Source organism: Rhamphochromis longiceps, linkage group LG23 (assembly GCF_057381845.1).
Source record: "Rhamphochromis longiceps isolate RC_006_pf linkage group LG23, R_longiceps_female_GT1.1, whole genome shotgun sequence".
Lineage (NCBI taxonomy): Eukaryota > Metazoa > Chordata > Actinopteri > Cichliformes > Cichlidae > Rhamphochromis > Rhamphochromis longiceps.
The window spans coordinates 17446116-17463199 of record NC_140578.1 but is presented as its reverse complement, the minus strand read 5'-3'; the positions used below and the strand labels follow the sequence as shown (position 1 = coordinate 17463199).

Here is a 17084-nt window from a genome sequence, read left to right as displayed (position 1 = left end):
CCTAATGTTGTAAACCTGCTCAACATTTGGCAATAAAACCCTTTCTCATACTGGTTGTTTTAAAAGGTTATTACCTGGTTATTAATATGCTATTAAAAAGAAACAAGCTGTTTTGAATTTTGCAGCTCTATATCCTGCTTATTACATAGAAACTACCACAGTTGTTTCCAGATAATAGTCACACACTTTTAAAGTTTGCTTTAATAGGTTATTAATGTGTTATTAAAGGGAAACAGGCAGTTTTGCATTTTGCAGCGCTCTATACTGCTTATTACCCTGAAACTACCAGAGTTATTTCCAGTTAATGGTCACATTTATTTATCCATCCATTCGCTTCCGCGAACCTGCGGGTTGCTGTCCAACCACCCAGCCCTGTGCTCCAAAGAACCCCGCTCCAGGCCGGACACAGACTTATGGATTCATCCATCCGTTCACTTCCGCTTATCCTTTTCAGGGTCGCGGGGGGCGCTGGAGCCTATCCCAGCTGTCATATGGCGAGAGGCGGGGTACACCCTGGACAGGTCACCAGTCTGTCGCAGGGCTAACACACAGAAACAGACAACCATTCGCACTCACATTCACTCGCACATTCACACCTAGTGGCAATTTGGATTATCCAATTAACCTATCCCCACAAGCTGCATGTCTTTGGATGGTGGGAGGAAGCCGGAGTACCCGGAGGAACCCACGCAAACACGAGGAGAACATGCAAACTCCACACAGAAAGACCACGGCCTGATGGTGGAATTGAACTCAGGACCTTCTTGCTGTGCGGCAACAGTGCTAACCACCGTGCCACCGTGCTGCCTCACATTTATTTAAGTTAGCTTAATAGGTTATTCATATGTTATTAAGCGCCCTGACCCACTGGTGTCAAGACAACCATCTCACCCTCAACGTCGCAAAGACAAAGGAGTTGATAGTGGACTTCCGGAGGTGCAGAGAAGTACACACCCCCATCACCATCAGCGGCGCTGCTGTGGAGAGAGTGAGCAGCTTCTGGTTCCTTGGCGTACATCTGGCTGAGGATCTTACGTGGTCAGTACACACAAACAAAACAGTGAAGAAGGCGCAACAGCGCCTCTTCTTTCTCAGGAGACTGAAAAGATTCGGCATGAGCCCCCGCATCCTCAGGACCTTCTATCACTGTGCCATTGAGAGCATCCTCACTGGATGCATCACCACCTGGTATGGCAACAGCACCGCCTACAACTGCAAAGCTCTCCAGCGAGTAGTGCGGTGCTCTGAACGGATAATTGGAGGTGAGCTTCCCTCCCTCCAAGACATCTACAGGAAGCGGTGCCTGAGGAAAGCGGGGAGGATCATCAAGGACTCCAGTCACCCCAGCCATAAACTGTTCAGACTACTTCCATCAGGAAGGAGGTTCTGCAGCATCCGGTCCTGTACCAGCAGACTGAGAGACAGCTTTTTCCATCAGGCCATCAGACTGCTGAACACTTCATAGACACCTCAGCTTCACTACTGGAACTTCAACATTATGCACTCCACACTGTACAGTAATGCCACTGTTTTGCACATGTCTCACTCTGTATATTTTATTTTATTTATTTTATATATTTTATTTATTGTTTACTCTATTTAATTTGTAAAATATGTGTACACACACACACACACACACACACACACGCACACACACACACACACACACACACACACACGTAGAAAAATATTTAGTATACACATCCAGAAATGCATATGCTATTATATATTGTACATATATTTATTAGTTTCAGATGTAGCCATTCTTGTATTTTGCTTGTTTACATTATTGTATTTTGCACAACTCTGTTGCTTGTGAAGCTCGCACACAAGAATTTCACTCACATGTGCTGTACCAATGTACCTGCACATGTGATGTGACAATAAAAGTGATTTGATTTGATTTGATAAAGAGAAAATGGAATTTTTGCATTTGGCAGCTCTGTTTCTTGTCTATTACACAGAAACTGCCGTGGGTAATTGAGGAATAATAACTTAAAAATGATTACCACATTATTATGTTCTTGATTGTGTCAGTTTAGATGAATCAACACAACCGAGTCACTCTAACTACCAGAAACCTTGAAGCACAGGCCGAGAGGGCAGTGTGGCAGCAATTATTCACACCAGCCTATTAATCAACGAAAGACCAAGACAGACTTTTAATTCATTTGAAAGCCTGATGCTTAGCCTTGTCCACCCCAGCTGTGAAACTCAGAAACCAGTCTTTCATCTATCGTCCACCTGATCCTCACACAGAGTTTCTGTCTGATTTCTCAGACTTTTTTATCTGGGTTAGTGCTCAGCTCAGATAAAATAATTATTGTGGCTCATTTTAACATCCATGTAGATGTTAAAATGACAGCCTCAACATGGCATTTAATCTGTTATTAGACTCAATTAGCTTCTCTCAAAATGTAAAAGAACCCACCCACCACGTTAATCACACTCTATGGCATAGAAACTGAACATTTAACAGTGTTTCCTGAAAACCCTCTCTTGTCTGATTATTTCCTGATAACATTTACATTTTCAATAATTGATTATAGAGCAGTGGAGAGTAGACTTTATCAAAGTAGATGTCTTTCTAAAAGCGCTGTAGCTAAGTTTAAGAATTTAATCCACCCATTGCTATCGTCGTCAATGCCCTGTACCAACACAGAGCAGAGCAGCTACCTGAACGCTACTCCAACAGAGGTCGATCATCTTGTTAATAATTTTACCTCCTTAATACGTACGACTCTGGATACTGTAGCCTCAAAAGGCCTCAAATGAGAAGTACCTGACTCTGTGGTATAATTCTCAAACACGTAGCCTAAAGCAGATAACTCATAAGCTGGAGAGGAAATGGCGTGTCTCAAATTTAGAAGATCATAATTTAGCCTGGAGAAACAGTTTGTTGCTTTATAAGAAAGCCCTCCGTAAAGCTAGAACGTCTTACTATTCGTCACTGATTGAAGAAAATAAGAGCAACCCCAGGTTTCTCTTCACAACCTGGGGTTGTGAAGAGAAACGCACTCTGCACTCTTCACAGGCTGACACTTTTTGTCAGCCTGGCTACAGTGCGTAGCCAGGCTGACAAAAAGTCAGAGCTCTATTGAGCCAACCATCCCTTTAACATTAACTAGTAATGAATTCTTGAACTTCTTCACAAATAAAATTTTAATCATTAGAGAAAAAATTACCCATAATTATCTCACAGATTTAATATTATCTTCAGCTACTTTTAGTACCATTGATATTCATTTAGACTCTTTTTTTCCTATTAATCTTTCTGAGTTAACTTCAATAATTGCTTTCTCCAAACTTTCAACGTGTCTTTTAGACCCCATTCCTACAAAACTGCTCAAAGAAGTCCTGCCATTAATTAATTCTTCAATCTTCATCATGTTACACCTCGGGAGTGAGAACGGGCTGGCGAGGGCAGACTGTATGAATTGAGAAAAGGACCCAAAACGCAGACTCCAAGGAACAGGGAACAGAACTTGAGATGTTAACAAAAGGCGAGCCGTTTAATATGGCTGGTAGAAAAGGTACAAACAAAGGGCAAGGCAAACTGAATCAAAATTAACACAAACCTAAACTGGGGAATCTAAACAAACAATAAGAAAAACCTAGACAAGAAACTTGGAAGCATGGCATGGCATGGCATAGGAAACATGGCATGGACAACAGACGACCTGACAATCACACACTGAAAACAGAGGACTTAAATACACAAGAGGTGATTAGGGGAAGTGGAGACACATGAGGAAACAGCTGACTAGGATAAACATAATGATGCACAGGCAAGAGTAAAACTAACCGCATGAGCACAGAACACAAGACCCCTTTTCAAAATAAAACAGGAAACATGCAGACTTAGACACGACAACCAGAACTTGACAACATAAGACACGGACATGAAACGCATGAAGAGCAGGGGAGATTTAACATGGTTGGAAACGGAGGGGGAAATAATAAGAACTAGAAACACTTAGGCATGATAATACAAACTTGATAACATAAGACACGCAGCATGAAACACGAAGGGTGAGGGGAAGCTTAAATACAGGGGAAGAAAACACAAGGAGTCTAATAACCAAATGAACTTAGATAACCTAATGAACAAAATAAACTCAAACTTAAAACGCTGGGTCAAAAGACCCAGGACCATGACAGAATGGGAGGGACAGCCAGCAGTTTTCAGGCCCCTCTTCTGTGGAACCAGCTTCCAGTTCGGATTCGGGACAAAGACACTATCTCCACTTTTAAGATTAGGCTTAAAACTTTGCTTTTTGCTAAAGCATATTGTTAGGGCTGGACCAGGTGACCCTTAATCCTCCCTTAGTTATGCTGCAATAGACGTAGGCTGCCGGGGATTCCCATGATGCACTGAGTTTTTCCTTTCCAGTCACCTTTCTCACTCATTATGTGTTAATAGACCTCTCTGCATTGAATTGTACCTGTTCTCAATCTCTGTCTCTCTTCCACAGCATGTCTTTATCCTGTTTTCCTTCTCTCACCCCAACCAGTCACAGCAGATGGCCGCCCCTCCCTGAGCCTGGTTCTGCCAGAGGTTTCTTCCTGTTAAAAGGGAGTTTTTCCTTCCCACTGTCGCCAAAGTGTTTGCTCATAGGGGGTCATATGATTGTTGAGTTTTTCTCTGTATGTACAGTGGCTTGCAAAAGTATTCGGCCCCCTTGAACTTTCCCACATTTTGTCACATTACAGCCAAAAACATGAATCAATTTTATTGGAATTCCACATGAAAGACCAATACAAATTCCAATAAAATTGATTCATGTTTGTGGCTGTAATGTGACAAAATGTGGAAAAGTTCAAGGGGGCCGAATACTTTTGAAAGCCACTGTATTATTGTAGGATCTACTGTACAATATAAAGTGCCTTGAGGCGACTATTGTTGTGATTCCGTGCTATATAAATAAAATAAAGTTGAATTGAATATTCTTTTGTTCAAAAAAATACTTAAAGACTAAACGCATGATCACATATTTACTTACAGGGCTTTGTCGGAGGCTTTGACCACTGGCAGCAGCCTCTGAGGAGCCTCATCTGAAGCAGAGTATTTCTTCAGGTCAAACACATCCAGATCTTTTTCTGATGACAGTAAGATGAAGACCAGAGCTGACCACTGAGCAGAGGACAGTTTAGCTGTCGAGAGACTTCTTGATTTCATGCACTTTTGGATCTCCTCCACTAGAGAATGATCATTCAGTTCATTCAAACAGTGGAACAAATTGATGCTTTTCTCTGCAGACAGATTCTCACTGATCCTCTCCTTAATATACTGGACTGTTTTCTTATTGGTCTGTGAGCTACTTCCTGTCTGTGTCAGCAGCCCTTGTAGAAGAGTCTGATTGGTCTGCAGTGAAAGACCCAGGAGGAAGCGGAGGAGCAAGTCCAGGTGTCCATTTGGACTCTGTAAGGCCTTGTCCACACCACTCTGGTGGAGATAATGGAGTTTTGGTTCATTCAATAATTTAGATTTCTTGGTGATTGTTTGTTGTTCTTCCAGCAGATTGACTGCAGAGTTGATGAAGGTCAGATGGACATGAAGAGCAGCCAGAAACTCCTGAACACTCAGATGGATGAAGCAGTACACCCTGTCCTGGTACAGTCCTCTCTCCTCTTTAAAGATCTGTGTGAACACTCCTGAGTAGACTGAGGCTGCTTTGATATCGATGCCACACTCTGTCAGGTCTGATTCATAGAAGATCAGGTTTCCTTTCTGCAGCTGATCAAAAGCCAGTTTTCCCAGAGACTCAATCATCTTTCTGCTCTCTGGAGTCCAGTGTGGATCTGTCTCAGCTCCTTCATCATACTTGACCTTCTTCACTTTGGCCTGAACCACCAGGAAGTGGATGTACATCTCAGTCAAGGTCTTGGGCAGCTGTCCTCCCTCTCTGGTTCTCAGCACATCCTCCAGAACTGTAGCAGTGATCCAGCAGAAGACTGGGATGTGGCACATGATGTGGAGGCTTCGTGATGTCTTGATGTGGGAGATGATCATGTTGGCCTTCTTATCTCTGAATCTCTTCCTGAAGTACTCCTCCTTCTGTGGGTTAGTGAACCCTCGGACCTCTGTCACCATGTCAACACAGTCAGGAGGGATCTGATTGGCTGCTGCAGGTCGTGTGGTTATCCAGAGGTGGGCAGAGGGAAGCAGTTTCCCTCTGATGAGATTTATCAGCAGCACATCCACTGAGGTGGACTTTCGAGGGTCAGTCAGGATTTTAGTTTTATGGAAGTTCAGAGGAAGTCGACACTCATCCAGACCATCAAAGATGAACACAACCTGGAAGTCTTCAAAGTTGCAGATTCCTGCTTCTTTGGTTTCAGTAAAAAGGTGATGAACAAGTTCTACCAAGCTGAACTTTTCCTCTTTCAGCACATTCAGCTCTCTGAAAGTGAATGGAAATATGAACTGGATGTCCTTGTTGGCTTTGTCTTCAGCCCAGTCAAGGGTGTATTTCTGTGTTAAGAATGTTTTCCCAATGCCAGCCACTCCCTTTGTCAGGACTGTTCTGATTGGTTTATCTCTTCCAGGTGAGGCTTTAAAGATGTCTTCTTGTCCGATTGTTGTTTCTAGACTGTCTATTTTCCTGGATGCTGTCTCAATTTGTCTGACCTCATGTTCATCATTGACCTCTGCAGTCCCTCCCTCTATGATGTAGAGCTCTGTGTAGATCTGATTCAGAAGGGTTGTTTTTCCTGATTTAGCAATCCCCTCAGAGACACACTGAAACTTCTTCTTCAAGAAAGACTTAAGATTTGGTTCTAAACCTCCCATGGGAATTCCTAAAGGAACAAATGAATGAAAGTCTACATTTAGAATTTATTATGTGCACATGCATGCATTTTATTCCATCTTTGAGACACTGGTAAATGTCTCATTCATGAGGCAGCTTAAATTTTTATCTATCTCTTACTGCTCAGCAGACGGTTAGCCAGCTCCACCTGCTTCATTCTCCTCAAGAAGTCTAGTGTGATCTTCAAAAATGCCTCACTGCTGCTCCTCTTCCGCTCATCATCCTCCATCTGAGAATGATGAGCAATTGGGTAATCTGGACTCAGAACCTTCTGTATCTTCTTCAGCTCATTCTTTATGAAAATGATGATGTTGTCCTCCAGCAGCTGGAACAGAATACTTTATGAATGACCCAATCAGACTGAAATCATGGAGCCAAATATCAGATCCATGTTGGACACATTGACTACCCACTGGTCTACAAAGAGCAGCATGGAGATGACCCTGAACAGAATAGATGTAAAAGTAGTTGTTGTAGATGTACAGACCATAAATATGGAGTCCAGGTCTGTTTGATGCTGCTGGGCAGACTGACTACTGGGAACCTCTGAGCTCTCCTGGTCCACTCTGTGGGGGAATCACAAAAAATTAGATTAAGTACAGAGTCACTATTCAGCCATAGAAATGTTGACAAAGACCATGATTTAGATAGCTCCCCATATTTCTAAATGTCTACTACTTCAGCTGCACTAAAAATCCACAGCTCTGCTTAGTGTTGTAATTTCAGTCTTCCAACTTTTTTTTTCAGCTTCCGGCACCGCTCCGAGCTGGCAGCCAGTATCAGCAGCTCCGACCTGACCGAGTCCTCAGTGTTGTATGTTGGAGCAGCAGTTTATCGGCAGCTGAGAGGAAGAGGTTGGATAAACTCATCAGGAAGACCAGCTCTGTTCTGGGATGCACCCTGGACCCAGTGCAGGTGGTGGGAGACAGAAGGACTCTGGCCAAAATAACATCTCTGATGGACAGTCTCCCACCCCATGCATGTAGATGTTGCTGAATAGCTCCATAGCTCCTTCAGTGACAGACTGCTGCATCCTAGATGCATGAAGGAGCGTTTCCGCAGGTCCTTCCTCCCTGCAGCTGTCAGACTGTACAATCTGAACTGCTCCCAACAAACATAGATGTTTACATCAATGCTGTAACTGCAATAAGTTAGTTAATTAACCAATTCGCACTACAACCTGGTTTGCCTCTTACCTGTAATTATTTTTATTTAATTTAATAACTGTACAGTACTCTCTGTTTATAGTAACCATTGTCCTTAATGTAAATATGTAAGAAAAATTGTGTATGTTTCTGTTCCGTGTCCTGTGTACTGTTTGTTTGTATATTTGTCTTTTTGGCTGCTGTTACAACCAAATTTCCCCTTGTGGGGCAATTAAAGGATTATTCTATTCTATTCTCTATTCTAACTAAAACCCAAAATCAGTTGCTAACAAATCCTCTTTTGGAAAAACAAACAATCACCCGTTTAATATATGAATAATTCCTCCTTCAGCTCAACAACCTTAGTTTAAAAAAAAGATAATTTTGGCTCCCAAACTTAATCATCTGATATGTTTTGGCTACTACTACTACTACTACTACTACTACTACAGAGTTGATAACTGTCTCCTACTCACCCACTTCCTGGTAGTCAACCATATACATATCTAAGAGGTTGAAATCTCAGCGTTTGGTCACAAAAGAACCAGGGAGAGGTCCCTGTATGAAAGCTTACCACTGACAAAGGTTTCATCAGATCAGAGTAGAACGCACATTGTGAATTAGATAAGACTATTGTAAATGGTAAATTTACCATAATATACAGAGCAGCTCCTTTTAAAATGCACAGTTTCACAGTTGTTTTACCAGTTCAAATTAATTTTTTGTTTGATATTTCCCTGTTAATTTAAAAATTAATGTATATATATAAAAACACCCAGCACGCCCCTGCGGGCGGTTTATCCTTCAAGCTCGGGTCCTCTACCAGAGGCCTGGGAGCTTGAGGGTCCTGCGCAGTATCTTAGCTGTTCCCAGGACTGCGCTCTTCTGGACAGAGATCTCCGATGTTATTCCCGGGATCTGCTGGAGCCACTCGCCTAGCTTGGGAGTCACCGCACCTAGTGCTCCGATTACCACAGGGACCACCGTTACCTTCACCCTCCACATCCTCTCGAGCTCTTCTCTGAGCCCTTGGTATTTCTCCAGCTTCTCGTGTTCCTTCTTCCTGATATTGCTGTCATTCGGAACCGCTACATCGATCACTACGGCCGTCTTCTTCTGTTTATCTACCACCACTATGTCCGGTTGGTTAGCCACCACCATTTTGTCCGTCTGTATCTGGAAGTCCCACAGGATCTTAGCTCGGTCATTCTCCACCACCCTTGGGGGCGTCTCCCATTTTGACCTCGGGACTTCCAGGTTATACTCGGCACAGATGTTCCTGTACACTATGCCGGCCACTTGGTTATGGCGTTCCATGTATGCCTTGCCTGCTAGCATCTTGCACCCTGCTGTTATGTGCTGGATTGTCTCTGGGGCATCTTTACACAGCCTGCACCTGGGGTCTTGCCTGGTGTGATAGACCCCAGCCTCTATGGATCTTGTACTCAGAGCTTGTTCTTGTGCTGCCATGATTAGTGCCTCTGTGCTGTCTTTCAGTCCAGCTTTGTCCAGCCACTGGTAGGATTTCTGGATATCAGCCACCCCCTCTATCTGCCGGTGGTACATACCGTGCAGGGGCCTGTCCTTCCATGATGGTTCCTTGTCTCCCTCCTCTTTCTTGGGTTTCTGCTGCCTGAGGTATTCACTGAGCACTCGGTCAGTTGGGGCCATCTTCCCAATGTATTCTTGGATGTTCGTTGTCTCATCCTGGACTGTGGTGCTGACACTCACCAGTCCCCGGCCCCCTTCCTTCCGCTTAGCGTACAGCCTCAGGGTGCTGGACTTGGGGTGAAACCCTCCATGCATGGTAAGGAGCTTTCTTGTCTTTATGTCAGTGGCTTCTATCTCCTCCTTTGGCCAGCCTCTTACCCCAGCAGGGTACCTGATCATGGGCAGGGCGTACGTGTTGATGGCCCGGATCTTGTTCTTACCATTCAGCTGACTCCTCAGGACTTGCCTGACCCTCTGCAGGTACTTGGTGGTTGCAGCTTTTCTAGCGGCCTCTTCATGGTTCCCATTCGCCTGCGGGATCCCCAGGTACTTGTAACTGTCCTCTATGTCTGCAATGTTGCCTTCTGGTAGTTCAATCCCCTCAGTTCTGACTACCTTCCCTCTCTTTGTTACCATCCGACTACACTTCTCCAGTCCGAACGACATTCCAATGTCATTGCTGTATAGCCTGGTAGTGTGGATCAGTGAATCGATGTCTCGTTCACTCTTGGCATACAGCTTGATGTCATCCATGTACAGGAGGTGGCTGACATCTGCTCCGTTCCATAGTCGGTATCCGTAGCCAGTCTTGTTAATGATCTCACTGAGGGGGTTCAGGCCTATGCAGAACAGCAGTGGGGACAGAGCATCTCCTTGGTAGATCCTGCACTTGATGGTGACTTGTGCTATGGGCTTGGAGTTGGCCTCTAGTGTTGTGCGCCACATCCCCATTGAGTTCCTGATGAAGGCTCTTAGGGTCCCATTGATCTTGTACAATTCTAGGCATTCCAGTATCCAGCTGTGGGGCATTGAGTCATAGGCCTTCTTGTAATCAATCCAGGCAGTGCACAGGTTGGTCAGTCTGGTCTTGCAGTCTCGGCTGACTGTTCTGTCTACCAGTAGCTGGTGTTTTGCGCCTCTGGTATTCTTGCCAATTCCTTTCTGTGTCCCGCTCATGTATTGACCCATGTGCCTGTTCATCTTAGCCGATATGATGCCTGACAGGAGCTTCCATGTAGTACTGAGGCAGGTTATTGGTCGGTAGTTGGAGGGGACCGGTCCCTTCTTGGGGTCCTTGGGGATCAGGACCGTCCGACCTTCGGTTAGCCATTCCGGGTGTCTCTCGTTAACTAGCAGCTGGTTCATTTGTGCTGCCAGACGCTCGTGGAGTGCAGTCAGCTTCTTTAGCCAGTAGGCGTGAACCATGTCGGGCCCTGGTGCTGTCCAACTCTTCATACTGGAGACCCTTTCTTGGATATCTGCCACTGTGATGGTTACTGGACCCTGTTCAGGGAGGTCGCTGTGGTCTGCCCTCAGATCCACTAGCCACTGAGCATTGCCGTTATGGGTTGCGTCCTTCTCCCATATGCTCTTCCAGTATTGCTCCGTCTCCAGCCTTGGTGGTGCTGTTCTCTTATTGTTCCCTTGCCACTGAGAGTACACCTTTGCTGGTTCTGTGGAGAACAGCTGGTTTATTCTCCTGCCTTCTATCTCTCTGGTGTACCTCCTCAAGCGGCTGGCCAAGGCTGTGAGTCTTTGCTTGGCAGTTTCCAAGGCCTCAGGTATGGACAGCTTGCTGTATTTCTTATGCAACTTCTTTGCCGCACCTTTCTGTTAGTTGGCTAACCTCCCTCCGTGCTACTTTGATCTTGCCCTCCAGCCTCCTTCTCCATGGAGGGTACTGCCCCTTGTGGCTATTCAACTTGTAGCCAAGCATCTCACTGATCACTGCTGCCGTATTGTAGATCAGCTTGTTAGTGTCGGTAATTGTGGTTGTAGGTATTGTCCGTAGTGCTGCATTAACATCATCTAGCAGACCTTCAGAAGGTACTTCACGTAATCTTGGTAACCGGCTACGGGGGATCCAGGTTTCAAGCTTGGCCATGATCCTATCTTTCAGGTCAGTTCCTCTCGCACTTGGGGCTATGTACCCAATCTCGGGTGGGGGTGATGATATCTCCCCCCTGACCTGGCGTCCTGACTCCTCCTTGCCGTAGCATTTGTGTTGTACCTCGTCAATCTCTAGCTGTGAGATCAGTACCTTCTTTCGAATGTTGGAACACTGAGCTACTAGTTGTTTCGACGATGTTGGGTATCGAAGAATCCATAGGTCCATCATCCTATTCGTGTAGCCCCTTCCGCCGGGGTTACTTGCGTAGTAGCATTCCAACAAGGCCCTGTTTTCGTCTCTTGCCCACCGATGCCTTCTTGTTCCAGTAGCCCACTTTTCGTCAGGGTGCCCTGGTTCCTCAACACCTGACGCGGACCTTGTTGATCCGGGCGACGTCCGAGCCGGCATGCCTTCATATTTATCTGTCTCGCTCATGTCTGCGGTAGGCTTGCTTAGCATAGGGGGTCTAGCCTTAGGACCCTTACTGGATACAGACGCCCCAGGCCACAGGGATTGAACTTGCGACCCTCTGTTCCAAAGGCGTGTAGTCTAACCACTACGCTATCCAGCGTAGTGGTTTTTAAGACAAACTGTTAAAATTGGCGTTTGCAATGTGTTTGACATGTAAGTTCACTTAATGTAATTTTTTTTTCTGGTTTTATATATATATATATATACAGTGGGGCAAAAAAGTATTTAGTCAGCCACCGATTGTGCAAGTTCCCCCACTTAAAATGATGACAGAGGTCAGTAATTTGCACCAGAGGTACACTTCAACTGTGAGAGACAGAATGTGAAAAAAAAATCCATGAATTCACATGGTAGGATTTGTAAAGAATTTATTCGTAAATTAGGGTGGAAAATAAGTATTTGGTCACCTCAAACAAGGAAAATCTCTGGCTCTCACAGACCTGTAACGTCTTCTGTAAGAAGCTTTTCTGTCCCCCACTCGTTACCTGTATGAATGGCACCTGTTTGAACCCATCATCTGTATAAAAGACACCTGTCCACAGCCTCAAACAGTCAGACTCCAAACTCCGCCATGGCCAAGACCAAAGAGCTTTCGAAGGACACCAGGAAAAGTATTGTAGACCTGCACCAGACTGGGAAGAGTGAATCTACAATAGGCAAGCAGCTTGGTGTGAAAAAATCAACTGTGGGAGCAATCATCAGAAAATGGAAGACATACAAGACCACTGATAATCTCCCTCGATCTGGGGCTCCACGCAAGATCTCATCCCGTGGGGTCAAAATGATCATGAGAACGGTGAGCAAAGATCCCAGAACCACACGGGGGGACCTGGTGAATGACCTGCAGAGAGCTGGGACCAAAGTAACAAAGGTCACCATCAGTAACACACTACAACGGCAGGGAATCAAATCCCGCAGTGCCAGACGTGTGCCGCTGCTGAAGCCAGTGCATGTCCAGGCCCGTCTGAAGTTTGCCAGAGAGCACATGGATGATACAGCAGAGGATTGGGAGAATGTCATGTGGTCAGATGAAACCAAAGTAGAACTTTTTGGTATAAACTCAACTCGTCGTGTTTGGAGGAAGAAGAATACTGAGTTGCATCCCAAGAACACCATACCTACTGTGAAGCATGGGGGTGGAAACATCATGCTATGGGGCTGTTTTTCTGCCAAGGGGACAGGACGACTGATCCGTGTTAAGGACAGAATGAATGGGGCCATGTATCGTGAGATTTTGAGCCAAAACCTCCTTCCATCAGTGAGAACTTTGAAGATGAAACGAGGCTGGGTCTTCCAACATGACAATGATCCAAAACACACCGCCCGGGCAACAAAGGAGTGGCTCCGTAAGAAGCATTTGAAAGTCCTGGAGTGTCCTAGCCAGTCTCCAGACCTCAACCCCATAGAAAATCTGTGGCGGGAGTTGAAAGTCCGTGTTGCTCGGCGACAGCCCCAAAACATCACTGCTCTCGAGAAGATCTGCATGGAGGAATGGGCCAAAATACCAGCTACTGTGTGTGCAAACCTGGTAAAGACCTATAGTAAACGTTTGACCTCTGTTATTGCCAACAAAGGTTATGTTACAAAGTATTGAGTTGTATTTTTGTTATTGACCAAATACTTATTTTCCACCCTGATTTACGAATAAATTCTTTACAAATCCTACCATGTGGATTCATGGATTTTTTTTTTTCACATTCTGTCTCTCACAGTTGAAGTGTACCTCTGGTGCAAATTACTGACCTCTGTCATCATTTTAGGTGGGGGAACTTGCACAATCGGTGGCTGACTAAATACTTTTTTGCCCCACTGTACATATATATATATATATATATATATATATATATATATATATATATATATATATATATATATATATATATATTCTATGAATATACAACAATTGTTGTGTGAAATTAACTTTTTTTTTTGTAGATTTAACAGTTGTGAGTTTCATTCACTGTAAATCAGTTTACATATTTTGGATGTCTACTGTATTTTTTTACAGGAAGTCCCTGGTAACCCCAGCTGCCAGCATTTTCCTGTAAAAACAGCACTTTTTTTTACAGTGTGTCTATCCTGTTTTCCTTCTCTCATCCCAACTGGTCGCAGCAGATGGTCGCCCCTCCCTGAGCTTGGTTCTGCCAGAAGTTTCTTCCTGTTAAAAGGGAGTTTTTCCTTCCCACTGTCGCCAAAGTGCTTGCTCATAGGGGGTCATATGATTGTTGGGTTTTTCTCTGTTTCTATCATTGTACAATCTACTGTGCAATATAAAGCGCCTTGAGGCGACTGTTGTTGTGATTTGGCGCTGTATAAATAAAATTGAACTGAATTGAATTCTTTCAAAGTTGCTGCTATCACCCCAAATCTGGAAAAAAAAAACAGGTCTAGATCCCAACAACCTTAATAACTTTCGTCCTATCTCCAATCTACAATTTCTCTAAAAACATTTTGAAAAACATAGTTGCTTCACAAGTTCTTCTACACCTAACCAACAATAACCTTTATGAACAGTTCCAGTCTGGTTTCCGTCCCTCTCATAGCACCAAAACTGCTCTTATAAAAATAACGAATGACCTTCTTATGGCAGCTGTCTCCGGTCTCCTCTCCATCCTTATTCTTCTCGATCTGAGTGCAGCCTTTGACACCATCTCTCACTCCATCCTTCTCAGCAGATTGGCTTCTATTGGCTTTTCTCATACCAGGCTAGCTTGGTTCAAATAATACCTGTCTGACCGCACTCAGTTCATTCGATTAAAATCCTTCACCTCTCAGCCTTTTCCTCTGTCTACTGGGGTGCCCCAGGGATCTGTCCCCTCCTTTTCATTATTTACCTCCTCCCACTTGGGCATATTTTCCATGAATATAATATTCAGTTTCACTGTTATGCCGACAACACCCAGCTTTACCTATCCACCAAACCCGACTCTACTCTCCCTCCACCCTCCCTCACCCTCTGCTTAGCTGAACTTAATTTATGGTTTTCAATACCATCAATAATGTTACTCGCTCAGCATATTTCCACCTCTGTAACATCAATCGCCTCAGCCCCTTCCTCACTCCACATGCTACTGCTATCGTTACCTTGTTACCTCTCAGACTGACTACTGTAACTCACTCTTATTTGGCCTTACACAAAAATCCATCAATAAGCCTCAACGTGTCCAGAACTCTGCTGCCCGTATTATTACTAGGACTCCCTCTACCCATCACATCACTCCTATTCTGAAGCAGCTTCACTGGCTCCCGGTCAAATCTCACATTAATTTTAAAATACTACCCCATACAGTACATTTAAGGCTATTCATTCTCTCTCCCCACCATTACTTTCTGACTTGGTTCAGATCGCCACCCCATCCTGGTGCCTTAGATCATCCTCCTCCCTATCTCTTTCTGTTCCTTCCTCTTGTCTTGTTTCTATGGGGGGCAGGGCTTTTAGCTGCTCTGCACCCCGACTTTGAAATTCCTTAACCACAGACCTAAGAAATATCACTTTATCCCATCTTTTTAAGTCCAACCTCAAAACCCACCTGTTTAAAATTGCCTACTACTTATAACCTATCCCTGATCTTAAACTTTCTATATGCTACTCTCATTATTGTTTATATTTCATGTTTTTTATGCCTGTTTTATTTGTCGTACAGTGTCCTTGGGTGTTTTGAAAGGCACTTTTAAATAAAATGTATTAATAATAATAATAATAATAATAATAATAATAATAATAATAATAATAATAATAATAATAACAACACATGTTTGATTAAGCTGACTGTGAAATTGTAGAAGTCATGTTTTTGTGACGATAGGTGACACACTAAATTGGAACTTTTAGAAACTGGAAACTAGTTTACAGCTGTGTGGGGTCAGCAACTCTGTCTTTATCTAAACATAGTGATACATTTCTGTTAATGAGTCTTCATAATTAACCTTTGGACACAAATTATATAAAGTTTTTCACTTGATTCCTTGTACCTGCATGATGGATGTGAATGAAACTTGAACCAAAGTACTGGAAAGCTGTGAGATCCTCTCTTTTTTCCTTGAGATGTGCACAGTGCAGGTTTTACCACTTTGGGAAAAAATGCTAGAGGGGATGCCATGTGTTTTGTCCAGAGAAGTGGCCAATTATCATGAAGCACCTGTTACTTTCTCTGGAAAAACATCTTTAGCCAGATAGTGTGAGACTGTTGATGATTTCAGTGCCTTTGTGAACTGGATGGATCCGCATCAAGGGCATAGATTTGGCATGAATGGAAGGGACATGTCCCCACCAATATCCAGCGATTATTGAATTGTCTCCACCAAGAATTTGATCTCTTCGAGTAAAGAAAAACAAACCAGATAGAAAGAAAAAAAAAGATCTGTCATCGTCTCATTCACCCAGCGGTGCAGAAAGAGTTAAATTACGTTCTCTACTGGAGTCCTACCTCATGTGCCAAATATGGCCAATGTGATTGGCTGGGCCTTTCAGGGAGCTCTGTTTAGTTTTAGCAGCGGTCGGTGTTGTGCCAGAAAGTGATTGTCTGATTTCCGGTATTTACCAAAAACTGATGGCTCACATGTATACTGCTATAAGTAACTTCTTGGGCTATAATATGTGAAACATATGTCAAATGCATCCCTCATGGATGACATAAAGTCATCTGGAGCCACAAACAACATTTGTGTAACAAGGTAGAAGCTGCAATTAGTTTTTGGCAGTGACTTTTATATAACCTTTATGCAATTACAAAAACTCTCATTAACATTAAAAATGTCTTTTTTAAGTTGGCCAAGAGGACAGCAGAAATGGCAGCAAATATTACAATAGTAATTATTTTAAGTGGGGATAAAGGACCGGATTGGTTATAATGTCAGTACAATAACACAGAGTTGTAAAGATACTTGAAAAAACAGATAATTTTTAAAATTCTATATATAACCCCTTTATAAACGCTGTTCACCGTTCTATTTACATACATAAAGATATTACATGTAAAAAATACACGGAAACATTGGAAATCAGTTTTTGGCCGGCAATCAATTTTTGGCACAACACCTGGCAAGCCTGCGCTG

The 17084-nt window shown here is 43.7% G+C and overlaps 1 protein-coding gene across 1 annotated transcript in view; it reads right to left on the bottom strand.

Moving 5' to 3' along the window:
• Window positions 1-17084, bottom strand: part of LOC146641553 (protein NLRC3-like) — a 41885-nt gene that overhangs the window by 14810 nt on the left and 9991 nt on the right. The window contains exons 3-5 of the mRNA XM_085399550.1: window positions 7300-7378; window positions 6933-7137; window positions 5004-6801 (exon numbers count right to left, since the gene is read on the bottom strand). Of these exons, the coding sequence (XP_085255676.1) occupies window positions 5004-6801; window positions 6933-7137; window positions 7300-7378 (2082 nt within the window). The remainder of the gene's footprint in view (window positions 1-5003; window positions 6802-6932; window positions 7138-7299; window positions 7379-17084) is intronic.